At 39.4% G+C, this 24988-nt stretch overlaps 1 protein-coding gene across 5 annotated transcripts in view; it reads right to left on the bottom strand.

Annotated features, from left to right (window-relative positions):
• grid2 (glutamate receptor, ionotropic, delta 2) overlaps positions 1-24988 on the bottom strand; it is a 631716-nt gene that overhangs the window by 184214 nt on the left and 422514 nt on the right. For all 5 annotated transcript variants that reach the window (XM_039803350.1, XM_039803353.1, XM_039803352.1 and 2 more), the window contains one exon: positions 4408-4461. In XM_039803350.1, coding sequence (XP_039659284.1) covers positions 4408-4461 — 54 coding nt within the window. The remainder of the gene's footprint in view (positions 1-4407; positions 4462-24988) is intronic.

The raw sequence follows: 24988 nt of genomic DNA, 5'->3' as shown, positions 1-24988 counted from the left end.
ATATAGTTTATATTAGGGATGCACCGAATCCAGATTTTTTGGGTTCGGCCGAATACCGAATCCACTGGTTAAGATTCTGCCAAATCCGAAACCGAATTCCGAATTCCGAATCCTACTCCCATCCTCAGTCCATTTACAAAGTAAACACATTAATGAAGTAAACAACGTTGCACAACTCGTATTCTTTCGGATGTTTCATACGCAAATGTTTTAACAGCGGTGATGTTGTGTATTGTTTATAGGGCTGTAGCGATACACTAATCTCACGATACGATACACGATATTCAGCTCACAATACGATATATATCACGATATTCAGCCAACGATACGATTCGATACGATATAATTCAATACACTTACATCATTTTCTGAAAGATTTAAAGGGGACAGAGTGATTTTGGTGACATCTTGTGAGTGTTCCATTTACTTGGATTTAATTAATTGAACTGAAAACATCAATTAGACAATATATGAAATTTTTATGTTCTTACTGAATTAATGCTACATTTTTTTTTTAACATGTATTAGTGTGAGCAAACTCCTAAAAAACATGGAAACTCCATAATGATAACTGGCTCTTTAACTAGAAAAAGATCTCAGACTAGGAGGCAGTTCACTGAGGAGTGATGGTTAAAGTCTGTGATTAAGAAAAAATTATTGTAGTATGCAGCATCCTGATTGGTGGAAAATGCTCGCAGAAAAAAAGGCTGTTGTCAGGTAAACATGTCTCTGTCAAAGACGCTGAAGCGAAAAGTTGACGTGGAAAAGCCAAAAGCCCAGCTTTAATGATGAATGGACTGATAAGCAGGCTATGCACTCGTCATGTATGCCTCATTTGCAATGAAACGATGTTGTTGCAAAATAATACAACCAGCATCATCATCATCATCACTCGAACATAACGATCGCGTCATTCATGTGCATATTAAGTAGCTCCAGATTGTCCGCTCTAGCGGAGAGTTTGGTTTGTTCAGCCAGCAGTGAGGTTTACAAGAATTTGTCAAAATTTCCAGATTCCCTGCAACCTAAGATAAACAGTTAGACTACAAACCGACTGCTTTTGTTTTAGCTTGTTTGTAAAAATTCGCTATTTGCAGAGTAGAGCTGTGTTTGCGTAAAACAGCGCGGTGGACTGAGCAGATTGAAATATCGCTTTCTACATGTTTATGCTGGTCTACACAGGTGAGTGCATTGATAAGTAGGGCTGTCAATCGATTTAAAAAAATTAACTAATTAATAGCACAATTTGCTGTAATTAATCGCGATTAATCGCTTTTTTTAAATTGAGAATGAAGCTTGTAATAATGGATATTTAAATGCTAAATCACTTAACTTTGCAAATATGAAGAAAAAACAAACAAGGAAAGGTTCTGCTTAGTTCAGAATGTTTAATATCTTTCAGAACAACAGCAGCAACAATTTGGCTTAGTCCTGCTGAAGGCTGCTGGAAACGGCTAGAAACTGTCCGACTTGAGAGCAGATTTTTGTCACCGTCCCCGGCTGCTGTCGCCTGCTCTCGTCTACTTTACAGGCGAGGCGCAGTTCATCTCCAACGAGCCTATGTTCAGTCGGCGGAAGGGCAGTCGGGACTCACCCGGAAATGGCGAGCGGAATGAGGTGACTAGTTTCAAAATCTGACGAAAATCTTCTAAACTGACCTGTGTTGAGCTGAAATGAAGACAGATTCAGCAACTGCAAGGCCTATTTCTTGCTTAAAATGTTTTCAGAAACATGTTTCAGTGAACTATTTTAGTACAATATGAGATCGTATTCTGAACGGCCGCCATGACAGTCTGGCTCTCAATATCAGGAGAAAACAAACCCATGTGACGCGTTCGTCCAATCAGCTGCCGGTTTTCATTACTTGGGCAACAATACAGAGTAGCGCCGCCTGCTGTTATGTAGACGTATTACGTTTCTCAGCCGCCACATGAAGTAAACAAACACAGCTGCGTTAATTTCGTTAATTTTTTTTAACGAGTTAAATATTAAAAAATTAACGCAAAAATTAACGCAAAAATTAACGCGTTAATTTTGACAGCCCTATTGATAAGTATTGACTTTCTACTCACGAAGGTTTAATTGTAGCCTATTTACAGAAAAGAGACCAGCGTGAGTTCATCTTCCCCAGCGGCCGTTGGTAACTCTCTCTGTATCGTTCACAGTCAGGTGCTGCGTGTTTTAACCTTTAACGCACACACATCTCGGCTCAGCAGTGTGTGTGGAGCTCGGGCATCGCTGTACAGAATCCCGGCATGTGAATAGAGATGTAAATACAGTGGGCTGGGTTTTTGCTCTAAATGCTCGAAATGATAAATAACAGAACGTATTTTTTCCTCTTTACATTTTGTGAATTCATGATTATTCTGCAGGCCAGACTAAAAGCTTTGGCGGCGGGCCGCCAGTTGACATTGGCTGCTCTACAGCGACACCAAATCGCTCTTCCTGCAATGTGAACGGGGGGAAACACGGGGGATTTGAATGGGACTACTCGCTACTACTCGGGACTACTGTATCGATACTCGCGGCTTAAAAATCGATACTTTCTTGGGGGAAAAAATATCGATTTATATCGAAGAATCGATAAAATTGCTCAGCCTTAGTTGTTTAGGGTCCTTGCTACCACGAGACAAATCGGCATTGCAAATTGAACATGTAGCTCGACTTGAATCTCATTCTTTTGACTGAAAGTACTGCCAAACAACAGTTTTTCTGCTCACGAGTTCCATTTTCACTTTCTCACAGCCTACTGCATTGAACGGTCCACCTACGAAAACACCTTCCCGTAATCAACGGCAGCGCCATTACGTCGACAAAAAGCCCAATATTGGCCGAATCTGAAGCCAAATCCTGGAGTGTTTTATATATACAGTATATAAGATCATTTAGCCTTTCTGTCCTGACTATGACCCAATCTGTTCTCCTCCCATCATGCTCACTTTGCTCGACTTGTTCTAGCTGTATTTTAAATAACACCTTAAACTGTGTTGTGACATTTGCAAGAGAGCTTGAGACAGAGTCTGAGAGCACCATGCCAAAAGCATGAGAGTTGTCAAGACTTTAGTGTAAAGGAGCTGAAGTACCGTAAGTGTAAAGAGATATACTAATTGATTTGACTTAATAACATTAGCAACACTTCTAACACTACCAGCTTCTACTGTTCCCTGAGAGATTTTTGTTCCTTGAGTAGGAGTGGTCAGTTGCCAACAACTCTCTTTGTAACTACAAGTGATAACCAGACTGTATCACACGGTAGCCACAAGCTAGTGTGAAAAATCATTTCACACTTGACATTCTTATCTGTGAATGTGTGAAGTTAGAAAACCTCATATGAATGATGAATGAAACAGAAAGAAGCAAACAAAGCTTCACTTGGTGTAAGTCGTATCTGTGACCTGGCATTTTGTACATTTTGCAATTTTTTTATATATACAGTATAACTATAAGAACAGTATGGAAACAGACAGTGACAACTACAGTGATATTCTTTCATTGCTAAAACATTAACAACTGAGGGAGCATTGGCCTGCCAGACTGTACTTCACCATTGATTCCTCAAAGGCATCAGGTACAAAGTGTTGCAGGCTACATGCTGCTAGACATTCACACAGGCTGCATAATGACATGTTAAGCCTCCCAGAAAGCTATGCAAGGAGCTGGTTGCTGCCAGGAGGCCTGAAGAGTGTTAGACAATACCAGATGCTTGACAGGATGCAGACCAGTCTATTAGGCAGCTAGATGTGAATGTAGCCTACCAGGTAGACAAGCAATGATAGATTGCTCAGTAGGCTGCCTGACATTGCCATCTGTCATCTAGTATTTTTTTCTAAGTGAACGGTAAAGTCTCAAGTGTTACATTATGAAATGCACATTATAGTGTGCCATTTATTTCAATTAGCAGAGGAGAGCCACTTAAGTGGCAGAAGAGGCCTTCTATAAAGCCAGTAACTAATACAAAGTGGTTGTTTTGAACAGATGTATCCACATTTTTACCTCTGATAAGCCTGCCATCTTCATTAAAGCGCAAGGGCGGGTCTCATTCTTTTCCCTCACTCCCCGGAAGCATTAGCATTTGAGAAAATGCAAAAACAATACTGAGAGGGTGTCTGGGGTACTTGCGGGGATTGTGACAATGTTACTGCAGCCTCTCATCCATATCAAATAGGAAAAAATAAAAAACCTTCATGTAGCAAGACTGACATTCTAAAAGCGAACATCAGAAAATAATGATTGGCTGTCCCTGCAGCATTAATGGATGTCATGCATACTAACATTTGATTCAAGCAGAAAACTTTCTCTGCATAACTGAGCTAGTAATAGGACTGCTGAGCCTTGCAGCACGTGGTAGCATTACAGGCTTGTATCATGTGGACGCGCCGACAGTGTTGTCATTTCCGTGGCACTCACCTCATTAATCAGGATCCAGTGACAATCGAAGGCCACCAGGTTGGTCTCCACCACCTGCAACATAAAGAAAAAACACCATCTCATTTAGAAATGAGAAAAAGAAAATGCCATTGATATAGTAGAAATAAGCAGGCTTTCGATATCAGAGGGTTAGACAAGAAATTAAGTAATCCCTTAATTGTTGCCTTTCAATATATTTTCTGGCTCAGATAATATAAAACTATGGTAACTGAAGTGTGAATATTATGGAAAAGAACATTATGGAAATGTGCATGGCTGAAACCCAGTGTGAAGCTTGGCATAAGTCATTTGAGAAAAAACAAATCAAAACTAAATGTTATCAAAGATGCTCAAGGTATCAAAAATCTTTTCAAAGACATGCAAATATAGCGAAGCTTGCTTGTGCGTCACAGAATACTCAAACTTGAATCTCTAGATTAGAGATTTTCTCAGTAATTTAGGCAACACAAACTTCTAAGTGGACTAACTTCACTCTCTGTCCCTGCCTGTGTCTCTTAGTAATTCACACACAAACACACACACAAACACACACACACACACACACACGCACACACACATTAGCCACAAATACACTGCCTCAAAATAGTATGTTTCGGCACAGGGAAAAAGAAAACCTTTTCCATGAATTGTTAATGGTATAAGTTAAATATTTATATTCTTCAACTCTTAACTAGTAACTTCACAATTGTTAAACACTGCAGCTAGGACACTTTGAAATGGTTTTGTCTGTACAGTTGCTCACATCATCTAGGCAGCCCCAATCGGAACTCCCGACACACCTACAGTAGATATATTTCTGTTATAATATCATCAATTTCCCTTGATATAGCAGCAGTAGCTTTCTTTTAGCTTTCTGTCAGCTTGTTCAACTGGTTCTTTTTTTCCTCTGTTCCCAGTGAACCCTGTGTCTAACACACCTTCTAACATCCCTCTCTTACACAGCTGGGAAGTGATACACTTTCGATTATCAGTGCATATGCAGTTAGTTTAGCTTCCTTTGCCCAAATAGACAGGAGTCTAAAACTGGACACAAGCTACATAACATTAAGTAAGTAGAACATCACTTAAGGATAGCTGAAGGTAACATTTCAAGAATATACTATGTCAGTGCCATTAAGAACCTACAACAAGTAGGGAAGCAGAAAATAGATGTTTTAGTGTAGTTTTTCGGTTGTCTTTCTCTGCTAACTCAAACCAAACCGTATACTGTCATTTGTTATCCACTCTTTCTGTTCTTTCTGTTCTCGTCTATCGTCTCTATCTTGTCTCTCATCCTTTACCCACCTCTCTCTTTACAAAACAATTCCAAGGCACATCACTCCGTCTGTATCATTTACTTTGGTATAAGAACGAAGGTTCAAACATTGCTTTTGACTTTCTTCTGTCAGAAACACTTGTTTTTGCCTCTCACTTCTTCCGTCTCTCATTTTCTTCCCTCCCAATCCCACCCGACCTTTTAATTTTGTTCTCTCATCGTTGCTCCTGCCTCACCTCTCATTCCATCAGCTCTCCTTTAATTGCTCACTTCTCACTCTGTGACTGCACACACTACTTTCCTTCCCTCTCTCTCCACCCCCCTGCCCCCTCCACTTCTGGTGTAAAAATACAGTGCCACTCGTTTATCATTTGCTATAATTGTTTAGGTGACTATAGTACCGTGTGTCATAAAACCTGTTTTAGCCGTAAACAAAAGGCAACAGCTGGAGAGAGCTGATGGAGCGTGGCTAATAGTACTTTAATCTCCCACAGAGTCTCCATAAAACTTCATCATTGTAATATCCATGGCCGCTGTAAAACACTTTGTCTACAGGAAACATGGTTGCTACACAGACAAGGAGTAAGGCAGGGAGGAGAATAATGGAGAGAGGAAAACTAGATTTTTGCCTTAATTCATTTTTTCTGACAGCATCTCTGTTCTTCTCTACTTCTACCTACTCCCTCGGACTTTACTTTGGAACATAGCTGAAAATTAAACAATGAGAATCACTACAACACTGGAGGTTTTTTATCTTATGTATGTCCTCTCAGGCTGTTTCTGTCTCTATCTATGGGAGCATTGCAAAACAGAAACGAGCAGTGAAGGAGGGAGAAAGGAAAGAGAGAGAAGAAAGGACAGAGGTTTGGCAAGCTGTTCTTCTGTTCTCCATTTCCCTGCCTGTTTGTGTTTCTATCGTACTGCCCTTCTCCCAGTTCCCGTCCCGTGGTGCTCATTAAGGTTTAAAATGATATGTACGAAGGATTATAAGCAAAACTAACATTTTACACATGGAAAATGCAAAAAATGTGTGTGCCTGGCTTACTGTAATTTGTGAATGTGATCGGGTTTGTAAAGTAATGCAAATATCTGTATTCTGATGTTGTTCGCTTGTATGCAAGTTTTGGTGGATGGGAGTGTTTCACTTGTCCCATTATAACCTCCCTCTGGCAGCCGTCTGGACAGATGTTTCAAGCTAATTAGCGAAAGGGCAGGCTCCTAACACTAGACGTGACTCCCTCAGGGGTTGAAATACACTCACTCACTCACTCACACTCACTCACTCATCTCACTCACTCACTCACTCATACACTCTCTCTCTCTCTCTCTCTCTCTCTCTCTCTCTCTCTCTCTCTGTCTCACGCGCACAGCTACTACAAATACTGCTGCTTACATCCAAAACTGCCTTGTATGTGTGCATGTGTATGTGTCCACACAAACTACCATAGCCTTTTTAACAACTCAATGTCAACATGGTAAGTAGGAGTCACTTGGATATCGCTGCATTAATGCTAGCACAGAGATCCCTCTGATCTCTATGACCAGCTCTGCAAAAGCATAATTTCTGCTCAGTTCAGTCAGAAGATCAAACAAACACCAGCTCTGCGGTTCGGGACAAATCAAATCACTCAGTGTCAATACACAGTAAGCCTTTTCTCAAAGTCTAAAAGCAGACAGAGAGAACTAAGACTGATTTGCAACATCATACCACTGTGCACCCTCAGTCAGGTACCGTCAAACACCATTTTGATCTAATTATGACCTCCGTCCACATGTCAGTCATGAAGGAGTCCAAAGAGAAAATCTCTCTCACACACACACACACACACACACACAGTCAAACACAGAATTACCTTTTTTTCTACAGTATGCCCAGATAGTATACAGTGTATTCATGTACGTATATCACTGTTTGTCTTTGTCTGTGTGAGAGTGTAAGAAATATTAATGAAAAAGCAGATATTGCATAAGAACATTGTGGGGGAAGCTTTAAGAGGGAGAGTGGGCGTTGCTATTGAATAAAGTGCTCTAAATTGAAAATTAGTTGTGTAATTTCATTTCATGCACTATTTGTGATCAAAACAAGCACATAGCCTACAGTCCTGCCTCCAAACTAGGAATATCCAAGCTTCACACTTAAACACGCAAGCACATCCTAAGAAAGAACAGACACAAATGCAAAAGTTACACAAAGACAAACTAAGCATCCACACTTGCACAGATTCATTTCTACCACTGCATTCCCTCACAGTCCAGCCACTGCTGCATTATTTGCCTGGAGAAAAGTAATTTTATTTGCTGTACTATATAGTTATTATAGCATTTATTTACACACTCGAAAAAATTATGAACCTGGTCCATCCAAGACTGCCTTTTGATTACTATAATTCATTTATGTTGCTGTGTCTGCATATGTGCGAGGGGGGGTTAAAGGTGACAGTTTCTGGGTCTTGAGGTGGGGGAGTATGAGTACTTTTATCATTTCAAACCATCAGGGAGATGAAAAGAAAGTGGCCATTGATAAGAGAGCAATGATGAGGCAGACAGAGAGGAGAAGCTGCGTGTGTATAACGTACTGTATTTCCCAGAAATGACCATCAGTAACCAATTATGTAATGTCTTTCTGTATTTGATTTACTATTGATGAAGTGGTAACACTACAATACATTACACACAATTGTAAGTAGTTACTAAGGCATGACTGAGGAATGAACAGGCACTTTTCTGCCTAGGCTCTTGACAACTTTATACAACTCAGTTTTACATTTAATTACCCCCTTTCATCAATCAATGAGCGATGTTAACTCTTTGCACCTTACTCTTACATTCTCTTGCTCCCTTATACCTTATCACAGACTCTTTCCCCGTGTCTAACATTATTGCAACGGGAGAGGAGCACTCTCACATTTTCATTAAACCCATCTCTCCCATGCATTCTCCTCCTCCTTCAATCTCCCTGTTTTTAAATTGAGCATTTAGTGCATGCTAACTGAGGCATTGTCACCCTGATACATCATAACTGCTGCATGTCACCACTGCCATTTACGCTTAATGTCACTTGCCTCACTCATGCTACTCCCACAGTGTGCCTTATGCATGTTTGATTGTGTGTTACTTTATGTCAAAAGTATGTGTGTGTGTGTGTGTGTGTGTGTTGTTGTTTAACTTTATTTGTGGGGTCCAAAAACCAGGAATACAGTATACGTGTAGGTTCCAAAATGCTGGACCCCACAACTTTAAAGGGCTGTTTGAAGGTTAAGACTTGGTTTTAGGATTAGGGTTAGAATTAGATATGGTTAGGGTTAGGGTAAGGGTTAAGGTTAGGCATTTAGTTGTGATGGTTAAGGTTAGGGTAAGGGGCTAGGGAATGCATTACGTCAATGACGGATCCCCACAAAGATAGGGAAACGCAATTGTGTGTGTGTGTGTGTGTGTGTGTGTGTGTGTGTGTGTGTGTGTGTGTGTGTGTGTGTACACGTGTGCATATTTGTGTGTTAATCTCAAGTGTTTGTTCTTCCACCGCCATGCTTTATGAACACAATAATAAGTACAAATGTGTATTCCGCTCTACACACACTCAAATACATCCTCATGAAAGTAGATTAGATGATACCTGCATGTCATGTACAGCCGTAAACTCACCCAACACACATGTACCTACACATCTGTCAAAGCAGTGAATTGTCATGTTAGATAGTGTCTAAGGACAATAACACTGTGTAGTATGATTTGTTACATGTATGGCTTGTGTGCATGACGTGCAGACACACAAGGCCAAATGGAGCATTGGTAAGTTCCATACAAGCCATGGAGAAAACATTCAGCCTATAGACCATTGGCTAACACAGAGCAAATACACACAGCCAAGAATAAATGGTAAATATTGTGTTTAATTTTCAAGATATCTGTGTGTCTTGTCTACGGTTTCTGTTCATATTGCTTCAGAATACTATTTGTTGTAAAAAGTGACACTAGACCCCTTTGTCTTGAAAAAAAAAAAAAAAAATGTGTAGAGTAATGGCATATAATTTGGCGAAAGTTTGCAGCAATTGAGGATCACTTCTCGACCCTCCAGTAGCCATGCACCTAGTCGTGTATCCTTGTCATTCCACTTCCGGGATTGCTCCGGTGCCGCAGGAAATTCCACCGGATGCATGTATGTCCATTTCCATCTGCTTTCTTTGTGGAAATTTTAAACTCTGGTTGATTTGTGAGGACTATTTTAACTGCTCCTCAGATCCCTGCATGGCAAATTGAGACAGCTAGCTAGACTATCGGTCTAATCTCAGTTTTCGCACGACATTGGTTTACAGTAAAGAAATGCCATTACACCAGAGCACGTTTTTCTCCCATCCCATGATGCTATATGGAGTAGCCAGACCCTACTCCGGTCTGCAGCGTGTGGATGGTCTGGAAAAGCGAGACTACCATGCACCTGACAGCTCTGTCTACTGCAGTGCACTGGCGGGCAATAGAGGAAGCAGTAGTGGAAGGCTTTCTATTTTTTGGTATGATGTATTTAGTTGACCTCATTCTGCACTGGTGGCAGAGCAGCATGGCAGCAGGAGAAGAAAGCAGAAAACCAAGTGTGAAAAGTGTAAATATTTGTGTGGGTCATCCTCAGTGGACAAAGCTGAAGTCGGAAAAGATGATAATGACGGGATTTTTTTTTTTTTATCATTGTTAGTTAATATGTACCCTGAATTTTCAAACAAAAATGTAATGAAATCCATAACAAGACTTAGAAGTTTTTGCTGTGCAGACAGCATAAACCTTACGGACGCGTTTTAGTGAGAAACACTGAATGTGCACAAAACAGTTTGTAGTGAAAGCATCCTGTTCAAAATCTAGACTAGACTAGACTTTATATGCAGCATTACAGTGTAAAAAGAGATATTTCTTCAGGAAACAGAGGGCAATGTAATAAAATACTGGTCTTGGGTGCACTGGACCATACAATGACATGAGGCAGAGGGGTGTCAAAGGCCAGTGTGATTCCTCCCAACAACTAATAACTCTAACTCACGACCATTACTGTGTGTTTAATTAGTCTGATCCAGCTGTGGTCACACACCAATCATCTACAAAGTCTATGAAGGTTATGCTTGTATACCCGGGAAACAGAGAGAGGCAAGGGGGCAAGAGACAGAGAGCTATTGAACAATCCAGATTGTGTCTATGTGTGCTCGTGCGTTAATTTATGTATGCAACCTTTTTAGTGACTGCTCAAGAACATTGTCTCTTTGCAAACCCCATCTGACGAGGTCTAACTCCATCTCTCTCTCACCCACCCACACACACACACACACACACACACACACACACACACACACACACACACACACACACTCTAACACCAACAGAGAGCTGTCACACTCAACAAAAGCCACCAAACCTCATCTTGACAAGGTCTCGCCCAGCTCACCAAACCCCCACACACACCAACGACATTATTGATCAATCACTCACTTTCTGATGAAAACAAGGGGAAAAAGAGCAGCAGAGTCATTCACTTTTTTGTCCTTTCAGCAGACATTTCCCAGCAGCTATAAGTTCCTCTCTTTTTCTATTGCTCTCACCTCTTTCTCTTTCTGTCTGACATATAATATAATACTAGGACAGCGAAAGTCTTTGATAGTATGTGAGGTGATGTCAAAGGGTAACAGGGCCAACATGCAAGACATCCATCATCCTGAAACTGTTGGTGCTTGTTTATGTGTGTGCCTATGTGTGTACGCAGAAGCACACAAGGCTTTGTGGGTGTATGTGTGTAAATGTCAGCCTTTCAGTTTATTGATCAGATCCACAGAGAGAATGTATAACACACATACACACACAATCATGTACATGCAATAGCACACATACACCACAACCCTCTGCAGTAAATATGACGATATGCAACCTGACATTTAGATATGAACTGATCAATGGCTGGAACTAATGGAATAAGCTGTCTTGATAAGTCTAAGGTAAACACTTTGTACAGTGTGTGTGTGGATGGGCTTATGTGTTTGTGTATGTTCTTTAATTGATTTACTTTTTTTCCAGTACTGAAGGGGGATAGGGGAATTTTTCATTTTACACATTTAGTATGCATGTCCATAACCCATATTAAATATCCATCTACCACCAAGTTACAGAAGGAAACTGGCTAATACAAAATAGATATGATCTAGATTTAGTTCACAAGCTTGCATTCTGCTTATTCCATACCATATACACAGTGCATTGTGTTTGTGATTCATTTAAAATTCTTGCAATAATGGGATTTGCCTGAACATTAAATGAAGGCATACTACATTGCCAGGACAAAACTCATATTAATGGTTAATTGTCTAAGTAATCTTTAAAGGGGCTGTACTCAATATTCTGTGTATTATTATACAGACACACACACACACACACACACTAAAAATACCCTTACTGTAAACATCACTGATTGGGTCACATACATAAATGTTCAATGAGCTTCAACCTTGAACCGTTAATGGTCAGCCAATCCTTGACTCATTTTTTGAGCAGATGACTGCTGGATAACTTTCTGTCTACAATAACACCTTTAGGTTTGCAATACAAAGGCTATGTTTGAAAATACAATTTAGTAATACTTTTTTATAAGCCATTATCATCCCCAACTTCCCTGTGAAGACTATTTCATAAATATCCTGCACTAAAAAAAATCTATATATACTTCACAAAAAGCTACTGGGGTAACAATAGCAACATATTTAACGAGACTCTGTTCACTTAATATAGTCTGAAAAGCCAGACCCACATCAACATGTGGCTGCAAATTACATTTGCTGCCGCTAGGGTGCGTCTAGATTTCTAGGCTATGCTTAAGATATCTTACGCATACAAGACCGGGCTAGTAATTCCAAGTAATGTTGTTTACTCATCTTGAGGCAATATCAATATAACTTTAAAAGTAGAACATAAGCCAAAAGAACAGACACTCATCTTTAGAGTACAGGCTTTTATTGGCCTTTGTAAAAAGATATTTATGACAACTGCAGCAACAAAAAGATACCCAGCATTAGCTCAGTGGCCAAACTGATGATAGGTCATGTCACTGTGGAGAAAAACAGGGCAGAAGAGAGCAGAACCCAGGCGAATTAAAAGATTAACTCGTGCCCTAAAATGTCAGAAACCATACCAACGGAAAATGAAATGGCAAGATCAGATGAGTGGACTAAAAGGTTGGCTGTGTACGTGTTTGTGTGTGTTTGAGAGTATGATAGCAAGACAGATGGAGATGGATGGATAGACAGACAGGGGAAGAGAAAGCTTTACCTTTGTGTGTTCAAACTTGTGTGTCTGTAATGGAAAATAAGAATGAATGTGTGCGCACAGTATGTGTGTGTGTTTACTGACCAAGCTGCTGAAGTGTTCCTATAAGCCAGCTCTGCTTCTCCAGGTTGACTAATCTTTGACCCAATATAAAATGATTCCTCAACTTCTTTTCATTCGTCTGCAGTCAGTCCACCTGTCCATCTATCACTCCCTCTCTGACTGCACTATATAAAAAGTACACCACATGTCAAATGGAATATGACACCAGATATGGGTGATATCTTCACAAGTGTCAATCATACACAAAGGCACACACATACAGCACATGAATACAGGAGACTAAACAGTGCACACTGTCTGAAGTATAAACGTTTGCATTGTACTGCATATATATACACACACAGAGAGTTTTTACCAGCCATGATCATGATAAATTGTTTTTAACCGAGGAGTCAGACAAGAGCAGGATCAGGCAATTTACAAAAGAAAGTGGGCAGACATAAAACAGATCATGTTTAAACCACCACAAAACCAATTACACATAATATTATAACACATAATTGATGAGTCTTTTAATCAACAGCAAGACTGCATTTATTCAGCCATTTATCAGTGTGAAAGTCATGTTTAAAAATATCAATAGAAGAACAGAGCAATATCTCAGCAGCATTGATAATGCTAAACAACAAGCAAAGCACACTGCAATCTAAAATCCTGTTTTCTCAACATATATAATAACAAAACAATGAATACATTATCATTCAGTATTCACTTGCCCAGGGTTCAGTAACAACATGTTTATTTACGTGGTTGTCAAGAAGTCTGCTGTTGTCAACCTGGCCAGGTCAAACGGTAACTTCTGTTAATTATAGCTGCTACTTAACAGTGCAGGTCATTATTTCAAATTCATTATTTTCCAATCCGTGTGTCTGTAAATAATAATTTCTAGAAATTATGCCTTGGGGCCAGGGAATGCCCAGGTCGGCCTTAGAGTATTTACACATACATTTTTTGCATAAGTGGTCACTGTAAGTCACAGCGTTACAACATGAGATTAGGCAGAGAAACGGGTCATATTAGTATCACAGGATGAAGGGTTGGTGTTTGAGTGAGCAATGAAGGGAATAACCAGCTGTATATAGTGGAGAGTAGCAGCTGTTATGGCCCTCAATTACACATCTGATCTGGCCTCCAGAGGTTGAAGCATATGCTAAAGTTGTACGCCAGAGGAGCTGACCCCACTGTGCACTCATGTTTTACAGGTAACTCTGGGGGCTGACGGTGGCTTGACATGATTCAGGTAATTTTAAATCACTTTAATTAAGAGTTTTTTCTCATCTTTAAATGATAAAAAAAGACTTTACGTTATAATGTTATAAAACCATTTGAATCGGCTTTAGAAATACTGTAAGGGAATGCTGTCAGCTGTGGAATTGAGTTACTAATTACAGTACATATTTAATGAATTCACTTTTTTTTATTTAAATTTATGATATTGCTCTATTGTTAAGATAGTTTTGATATTTCTGAGATAAAGGTTCCTGTTTTTGCTTTGATCAGAGCTAATAGCCTTTACAGCATCACTTTTGCTTTACTGAGATTAAGTAGCCATTTTGCAGCAAATTAACCTTTTCAGAAGAAGAAAAATCTCAACCACATTCTTGTCTTTTTTTACTTTCAATGAATGCATATTGTGTAACATTTATTGCGTCATAATGGAGTAACGTTAAATATCAAAGTGGACAGAAATTGCATCAAAATAACAGGATGTACACCAAAACAAAACACCTATGGCACTGACATTTTAATCTACAGTGCCATGGTCACTGTCTGGTGTGTGGGCCCTGTGAGAAGAAGACTATTTAACCCTGAGCCTGACCCTATTAGAGAGACGAGGGAGAAGGAGATAACATGACAGTCTGCAAGTGGGCAAACATGTGTTCAAGTGTATTATTTGTATGTTTGTGCAGCTGAGGGAAAAACAGAGACATCTGAATCCTCAAAAAAAGAGAAATCCACAATAATCAACACACCACAAACGGTCTGAGGAGAACATAACGGTAAAAGATGGGAACAGGAGAAAAGAGAAAAAAGGGAAGGTGAACACGGAACAGTAGCAAGAACAGAAAATGAAAGAGGTGAGATGAACATTTAACCAGGGCAGCCGTAAACATGCCATCTGTCTAAGACTTATGCCCTTCCTTCTGGGCCAAACAGTAACAAATGTGCCACCAACTTTCACTGTGCAATTGCGTCCCTCCTCATGGACCAATCGGCAAGTTTAAAAATGCTGAAAGAGTGTAGTGAAATGCAACAGCACTGCAAGCTAGGTTAAAATGCAGTCCAATCTGTCTCAGATATCCAACATGACAAACGGACTAATCAGTAACGAGCAAAATGAATGGGTAACTTGTACTCACAGCAAAAACACCAATGCAGATAACACACCACTCAAACAACTACACTCGCGAGTGTGATCCCTCACCTGTGCACACAATAAATACACAAACCTATACAAACACCACACACACACAGCAGAGGGTCTCCATGGGTCACAGTGTTTGGAAATTGCACTCTGATTGCGTATGTATTTTCTTGACACAGCATAGCAGAGAGCTGTCAATTTTCATCATGATAAAGCCTTCAGTTCCAACTGCAGTCAGCAAGACTCAAAGGGATTATACAGTACTTGAATTAGACCATCCAAAATACCATGTACAAAAATGAAACGAAACATGAACATTGAGTGAGAAAAGATTGCCTTCCTGGTTGCAAAGAAATCACAATTGACTTTTGGTACTGGGTAGTAGTATAGTTCGGTAGACCCGGTGCGATTCAGGGGTTAGGTTGCAACATTGTTGCATTTTTCATATGGTTAGGTTTGTGTTCAGACTGCACTTTGTCAAGCACACAAAACATTGTAAACAAAAGACACAGTCAAAACGGTTGCTGGTCAATTGGACACTAGATCCAAGTGAGACTTGCTGACACTTCTGGTCTCAGAAATAATGAAGCAACGCCAAAGTTATAACGTTTTGGGTTTTCTGGTTTTGCTTTAGTGTTTTTTTGAAGAAGGTGAACAATATGAGCAGCTGACAAGACAGCGAGTGAAGGAGAATGCGGGCCCTGATGAGAGAGAGATGATGTGTTGTCACACAGACGACGAGCGATGTGTGGTCATAATAGGTTATGGATTTAAAATATCATCGTCTCTTAAATCATATATAAGTTAGTAAATTGTGTGCAAGGTTGAAATTAAAGGCTAGTAAATGTACTGTTTTTTGGTTCACTTCCTATATTTGGGTCAGATTGCATTTTCATCTAAAGTGAACCGAACTCTAGAGCACTTGGAAGCCAACCGTTTTGGGCGGATCAGAGTTCGCTTGTTTGGTCTGCACCAGATTTCGAATAAATTTTCACACCACCACAAATGAACCAGAGTATCCGATGAAACAAGGGTTCGGTTAAAACAGACTAGACTGCACAAAGCAACCTAAGACAGCAAAACTAAGCATGGTGTCTGGTGTAGAAGTCACACACTTTGTCTCTACTCCAACCTCCTTCCTAAAAACATTTTGGTGGTATAACCTTGTTGTGCTGCTAGATATGCTACTTTCTCCCTTGAGATACAACCACAAGAGGCTGCTAATCAACATACAACATCATACAGTGTAAAGGCTCTTTGCACTTTCTTCAAGAATAGCAATCTTGCAAATGTCTTGCAAAGTGCTTGCGGTTGAATACGCTTTAAGTAAATTACACTTGTTACATAAAGCCACATTCTATCAGAATCTATGCATTTACAGGATATGGTGCATGAGTCATGACCAATGGTTTGATTATACAAAGCAAATAAAAAAATATATATATAATAAAGAATATATATAAAATATAAGAAATTATAGAAAATTACAAGAAACGTTTACACAGACGGCATCAAGAGGGTTAGGATCAACTTATTTCATTGTATCTGCTGGAGGTTTCTCTATGCAAGAACAAAAAAAATAAAAATAATAATAATAATAATAACAATAATAATAATAATAATGCAGAATGCATTCCACAAAAATATAGATGTCAGATGCTCCTGTTGAAAGCTATTATATTGTTTGTGACCATTCAGCCATAAACAGTTAGAAGCTTTAGGAAAAGAAACCTTTCTGCTTTATTATCAGCTGTTAGCAAGGTGCTGTACTTAACAGCTACTCTGTGGCTTCTATTGAAACAAGCCATGGTTTTATCTGTTTCTGCGCCTTATCCCCAAGTCTCCCAGCCATGATCATCTCCCAAAATGTCCTTCACTGCACACTCTCTATTTGCCTGCATTTTATCTCACATAAACTGCCCCTTTTCATTTCTAATTTAATTATGGTTTATTTCTCTATGTCTATTATTCTCACTTCTTTTTCATCCTTTCTCCTATCTTCCTCTCTTCTAAAAATCCAATTGCACATCTACTACATCTTCAATAGCATAAATCCCATTAGGAACTGAGCACAGGAATAACCAGAGGATGCAACAGCCCTACATTGTGGAAGTATAGGTAGGAAAGGAAGGGTGGAGGGAACTCCTTTATTTTGTTCATCCCACTTATTCTATTGGTTCTCTCTAAACAACACAGTCTCACCTCAGTTACCTATCTCATGAAGAATGTATAGTTGTGTTGTGTTTGTAGGTGTGTGTCATCATTTGATATAATGATCTGTGGCCTGTATTGAAACCCACACAATGTTGAATTTAAACAGTTATGCAAGAGTTTGTGTGTGTGTGTGTGTGTGTGTGTTTGCACAAGAGGGTGAAGGGAGATAAATTAATAAAGGCAAGATAAGCTGATAGATGTGGAAACATGGTGGTGAAAGAGTAGGGCTCTAAAGGATGCTTGTAGAGCATAGAGTGCATGTAGAGTGTGTAGGTGAGGGAAAGGGTGTATGAGTGTGTGTGTGTTGGTGCATTTGTGAGCCCTTGAGTACGCAGCAGGGAAACGGAGTGGAGAGAGAAAGAGACAGAAGATAAGCATTGGCAAACTGAAAAAAATGTGTAACGGCAAGCACACACACACACACACACACACACACACACACACACACACACACACACACACACACACACACACACACACACACACACACACACACACACACACACACACACACACACACACACACACAAAATCTGTATCATCTCTGAAGTACTTACTGGCATCCCCATTAGTGGCTGTACTAGCGGCAGTCAATAGTGCTCACCTTTGGTGCTCCTTAAAACACACACACACACACACACAAACAGCCAACCTTTCAGTCCTTTAGCAGTAATGCTCTGTAATCATTGTGCTCCCAGCTCCATGTGCACAGATATAACCTTAATGTCATCGCACACACACACAGACACACAAACAGATACACACACACACACACGCGCAAACACACACGCGCGCGCGCGCACACACACACACACACACACACACACACACACACCCTGTTGGTCGTTGAGATAAGAACATAATGCCATCTCTGTCTGGTGATAAAGTTCAAGGAGAGAGCTAGAGTCAAGCCCTTGAAGTCCCCTTTAACTGGACTGGAAAATGGAAGACAGAGCATGCTACTGTATCTCTACCTCTTTCTCTCTCTAGGTGTCTTTTTTGCGTGGATGCATTTATTCATATACTTTTTTGTTTGGTCATGATCAGGTTATGGCTGATAATGGGTGTGATAAACAGATGTGGGGGCAATTGTGGCTAAACTGGTAAAGACACTAAACACAGAATTAGCAGTTGGATCCCCGGCTCCTTCAGTCAACATGTCAAGGTGTCCTTGGGCACTAAACCCCAATTGCTCCTGATGGTTAGGCCAGTGCCTTGCATTGTAACTCTCTGCCATCACTGTATGAATGTGTGTGTAAATGGGTGAATGAGAGGCAGGTGGCATTGAGGAAGCAGCATCTGGGATGTCTCTTTTAACAAAAAGACTAGTGAATCAGAAGAAAAAAAAACATATGGCTGTTACCCTTTGGTTTGGAGTATAATATCCAATTACAACAATATATTAAATGAAGGTAACTGTTTACACAATACAGTATCGTGAGCTATTTAAATTAGCTGGATACATGGTTAAACTTAATTTTCTCTTACCAGTGTATCACGTGTGTACTTAGTCTATAGCATCTGTCACACCGGCACTGGGTTCTCCCTCAGCCACGCCCACTACCCATTCTCCACTCAATCAGTATCATTGTTCACTATCCCCAGCATGTTAGCACTCCTCACCTGTTGCCTGTTTAAGCTTGTTAACTCATCTACAAAAACCCTCTCCAGTCCTCAGTTGTTGTATGGTCTCATCACTACATGACTCTACATGACATATGGACTCTCCCAGTTTTTCTGCTGTGCCAAATCTTCCCATGTTTGTCTCCAGTGAAGTTAAGTTTATCTCCTGGGCTTTTTTACTTCAAAGTTTAACCTGAATTTTTCTGTATTTCTTTTTTTACTTTTGTTGCCCTGACAAAGACCTCCATTAAAGACATTTGGATGTTATTCTGTGTCCTGAGTCTGAGTCTGTGACAGCATCCTCTCCAATCAGTCCCAAAAGATCCCAGTTAGACAGTAAATGCCGTAAACATATTACTTGTAAGTCTTTAAAATCATTCCCCGAAAGAACCAAGCAGGCCTGCCTTGTTCGTTGTTGTTTCCCGTAGCGAACGGAGTTTGAGAACGGCAACACACAGCAAGCGGAAGGTAAGGCACATCTGGCGCCTGAGCCATGCGCGGGATGTCAGGCAATTATGCTGGAAATGTACATCCTTTGATCCAGACTACGTCCTCTGCCTTGCATCATACCTCAGTGTGTTTTGCCTACCCTACTCGCAGATTTGGTATTTCCTGGATATGTGTGCTTTCTTTATTTAAAAAAATTGACCTTGCCATTCTACTTCCTGGCCAGCCTGTGCAAAACCCTGCAGCTCCATCAAAAATAGACCTAGCCCGTATTTGGGTATTTTTAGCAGAACAGAGCTGAGAGCTGTTTCTGGGCCGCTTTTGGGACACGCTGCGTTACAGCTGGTGGAATTACAAGCATTGTCTTGAGTGGCTGCTAATGCTCCGGTAGCCACGGCACCGGCATAACGCAGCACACTCGCAAGTGGAGTTTAGAGGTTACACCCTCTTTCTACTGACTGGCAGGGAACACGACAAAGCCCACCTTTATCGTAGAGTGACAAAGAATAGATTCATACATATGTAAACATTTGTTGTTGGTGCTGTCAGATGGAACAGTGAAGTTAGTCCATCATTTCCATGTTTATCATATAAGTCAAAAATCCGCAAACTATGATTGATCTGGGTCCAATGGGTAGTCTGCTATGTCTCTCAGGCTAAATAAACAAAAGAGTTTGAGTCTGTAATCCCCTAATCTAACACAGTGACCAAAAATATATATACTGTCTGATCCCTCCCTAAGATTTCTGACATTTTAGAGTAGTTTGATTGACAAGATGTTTGAAATGGATTTAAATTAATATTCTTGGCAATTATCAAAAAATCATCATGCCTACATAACTGTGTGTGAGAAGCTGACATATGACTAACACAAATAAAACATTTGATTTGTTGCGCTTCTGTTATCAACAATGTTGTTTAGGCTAACCACTTTCTATACAAATTTGTGTGTGTGCTTTTAGGGAAATATACATGTTAGAGCTTTTAATTGGCGAGTCTACAGTATTTGTGTGATGACACAATCTAAATGCCACTTTCTGGATGATAGAATCCGTCAAATATCAACCTTCAGCACATTACTTTGGAAGACAGATTTGCTTCTGTGAGTGTTCACATTCTTTCATTGATTCTTCTTTGTTATTTACGGCAGAGTATCCTTCTGCTTTCTCCCATCACCATTTCTCTTAACCTTTACTTTTCATTTGCTCTTCACATGTTCATCCTTCACACTCTATATCATCCATTTATGTCTCTTTATCCCTCCTTCCTTTCTGCCTTGCACTTCTAAATCACTTTTCCACTGACCTCTGCCTAGGAAAAAGTACACATTTCAAAGTCATAAAGGTCTGAGCCATGCATGTGAGTATTAATTGGAGATAAACGCAAAAGCCCTTAGCAATCTGTATTGTAGCTGATAGGAAGTCCATTAGTTTTTGAACTTTTGTAAAGTCAAGTCACCACATTTATCAATTGAAGTGCATTTCAAGTCACCCTAATCTTTGTTAATCCCTACCCCTCTTTGTATCCCACCTCACCCCGTCATTTTACCTTTTAAAATTTAACTTCTTTCTTTATCTGCCTATGATCCAGTGTCACCCATCTTTTTTTCACATTACTTTATTCTTTCATCTCTTCTCTTCTTAAAATTAACCTCAGTACTTTTCTGTCCACATTCTCCCTGTCCGTCATTCCATCATGGACTCCTCCCCTCCATTTTACAACCCTCTCCTACATGTCCCATAATTGCATAGTTCAACATTTGTTACTCATGCTCCATTGCCAAAGCAAAGACGTCACAGGAATGACGCACAATCTCTGTGTGTCACGCCAACATGAACAAAATCTTTAAGTCAAGGAATTCAATCAGACTACCCACAAGTCATCATTTTAATCATTGTCATTTTCTACCCTTTAATTTATTCTGACAATGCCCGGCCAACCCAGTGGGAAAGGTTCAGCAAAAGTTTACTCTGTCAGTAAGAAAAAGCTGAAGCAAAGAGAAAGACACAAAGGATGAGAGGATATTGAAGATTGAATCGACCACACTGAATCACAGTGTTATATATTTCCATGTTGGAATGCCTCCAATTTCCCTTCAGTTTAAAAAGACATTGACATTTAGTTGAAGAGTCCTGAAATACAGTAATTCTCTATGTAAGATTACTGAGCATAATTAGCAATTATCAGTCAGCCAGATTATAAATCTACACTAAAGTTATTAAATTATCACTACCAGAAGGATACAAGGCACTCAACTATATGAGAAAAGAGAAAAAGGAGTTCACACACACGTACAAAATGGTAAAATAAGATTAGATAATACTGTTAAATCAATTTGTCTCATATATCCCAGACTGCAAGCTTAAAATGTCTCTTTTTTATTTTTAATATAACAAAATACAATACAATATAATATAATATAATCTGTCCTGCAGAAAATGTTATCCTTTTTTGACAGTAATTGACAGCCCACGTTGTCTCTCACAAGCATTTATTTCATGGCCCTTGGGACCAAAATGAATCAGAGGTAATTCATTATAAATTGTGGAAAATTCATGCACAGGGTGTTGATGAGAAAATACATATTCATCAATGGCAGTGGAGCAGGGCAGAATCACAGCATCTGATTTAAGGCTCCATTAGCAGTAGAAGCCTGCTAATCCCGACCCCTCAGGGATGATTGTAGAGAATGAATCAAAATGTATTTTAAAAGTTGATCAGATCGGTATGAAAGTTTCCCATGGCCAAGAAAATTGCTCGGCACAAGACTGATTTGACACATAAGAGAGCATAGTTTTGACTGTTGCTTCTTCACAATACCTGTGGGCGGTGATACAACTTTAATTTAAAAATTCAAGCCAAGTCTTGCAAGAACATCCAGTACTTTAGAAGGGTCTCTAGACAAACCAGTGTTCATGTTTGTTTCATACTATATTGTGGGTAATAGTCACAAGAAAGACAAAACAAAAAATCTGTGTGCGTAGACAAGATGTGTGGTGATGATTTATTTAAATTCTTATTATTTAACATGACTGACGTGCTCCCTTTTCCAAGACTTCTTGTTTGATCAAACTCTAGATTTTACAGTAAAATGTAGAGTACACCTGTGTACATCAAAGAAAGGGGATAGCCAATCATAGAACACCCACACCCACACAAACACATTCAGGATGTCAATTTAAGTTGACACTCATTTTAACAACTGCACAGCTGTTGAATTAGTGAACCTGTCTTGTACTGTTGTGCACATGGGATGTAATTCTCACCATATCTTATCTCTATAAACAGATATCTGCATATGAATGCAGAATCTGTAGCAGTGGCGGTTCTAGACCATTTCAAATGGAGGGGCCAGGCTGGGGTACATGCCCTTTTAGGGGTACCAAATATATTAAGCACAAGTGTTCATATCACCGACCTTCCATAGGTTTGTTTCTACAAAAGACTAACGATCCACATATAACAACAAACACAAGAATACTCATTCAGTGTTAATCTACTTTATATATATATATATATATATATATATATATATATATATATATAGAAAATATTTGCCAATATTTGTATGAAAATATTTGCCAGAGGGGGGTCGAAGCTTAATATTACGGGGGCACTACCGTTGCACGGAGCACGGAAGAGGTCTTGGCCCAGATATCTGCTAGCTACACCGGAAGCCCCAAAATATTGGCCGTTGACCCCAGAGGTTAAATCATCGTCAGGCCGATAGCCAGTGGGTTCCGACATTGCACCTCCCCAAAAATGTTTTAATGATATATCACAGTGATGGGGCCTGTGGTTGTTCTTTGTACGTAGTAATCAATCGCCTGTACATGGCTGATAAACAGTATGACCAGGCAATACTTACAGTAGGATGCATAAGTTTAGACACCCATGCTAAAGTTGACTAAAAATAGGAATAAAAAAATCATCTTTTGGAAATTGATCTTAATGCCTTAATTAAAAAAATGAGGAAACATCCAGCCTTTAAGGACACCAATTTTCTTTGTGAATGAATAATGTATCATAAATAAATAAATGTTCTTCCTTAAAATACAGGGGGCATAACTATAGACACCCCTATGTTAAATTCCCATAGAGGCAGGCAGATTTTTATTTTTAAAGGCCAGTTATTTCATGGATCCAGGATACTATGCATCCTGATAAAGTTCCCTTGGCCTTTTGGAATTAAAATAGCCCCACATCATCACATACCCTTCACCATACCTAGAGATTGGCATGGATTTATTTCAGTTAGCCTAATAGCTGGTTTGATTTGCATTGATATGGATCTTATTTCAGTTAGCTATTAGGCTAACTGAAATAAAACCATGCCAATCGTGAGATATTATATATATATATATATATATATATATATATATATATATATATATATATATATATATATATATAACTTTATCAGGATGCATAGTATCCTGGATCCATGAAATAACTGGCCTTTAAAAATAAAAATCTGCCTGCCTCTGTGGGAATTTAACACAGTGGTGTCTATACTTACGCCCCCTGTAAGGAAGAAAATTCATTTATTTACGATACATTATTCATTCACAAAGAAAATTGGTGTCCTTAAAGGTTGGATTTTTCCTCATTTTTTCAATAAATATTTGAAATCAATTTCCAAAAGATTATTTTTTTACTCCTCTTTTTAGTCAACTTTAGCATGGGTGTATAAACGTATGCATACCACTGTATCTGTGCTGTCTTCATTACTAATAAACATCATATGTTTATTGTCTTTGGAACAGCTGGTTGTTTTTCATATACTCATCGATTAAATATTTAAATGTCAGACCTCCTTCAAAGCCAACACATTCTGCCAACTGGTGTTAAAAGTGTATACACTGGCATTTGTAGTTCTAATTAGCTCTGGTGGTTACTCTTTTAGAGAAAGTACCCTAAGGTCTAGGCAGACAGGAATTTTCAAAGACTTCCATAGATTTTCCATGACTTCAACTTGACGTTGATTGCACTATAATCTGTACATACCAGGGTTGTGTTTAAAATAATAGTAATTAACAACAAAAAATAAAGTAAGAGAAGAAGCGCACATATACAGAGATAGAGAGAGTAGAAAAAGTACAATCCTGAAGCTATGACAACAACTCAGTAACTTTTTAAAAAACACAGCTCCTAGCAGAGCCATCCACCCTGTCTGAAACAACAAAATCCACTGAGTAAAATAACTTCCAAGTTCCTTATGTTCCAAATGCCTTTTCTTCAGGCTATTCCAGACGTGGGAGGAGAGGAGCCTAGATCATAGGGTCTCTATATGCCATTTCTGA

The sequence above is a fragment of the Perca fluviatilis genome, chromosome 6 (assembly GCF_010015445.1).
Source record: "Perca fluviatilis chromosome 6, GENO_Pfluv_1.0, whole genome shotgun sequence".
In the NCBI taxonomy this organism is placed as follows: domain Eukaryota; kingdom Metazoa; phylum Chordata; class Actinopteri; order Perciformes; family Percidae; genus Perca; species Perca fluviatilis.
This window is presented reverse-complemented; position numbering and strand designations above follow the sequence as displayed.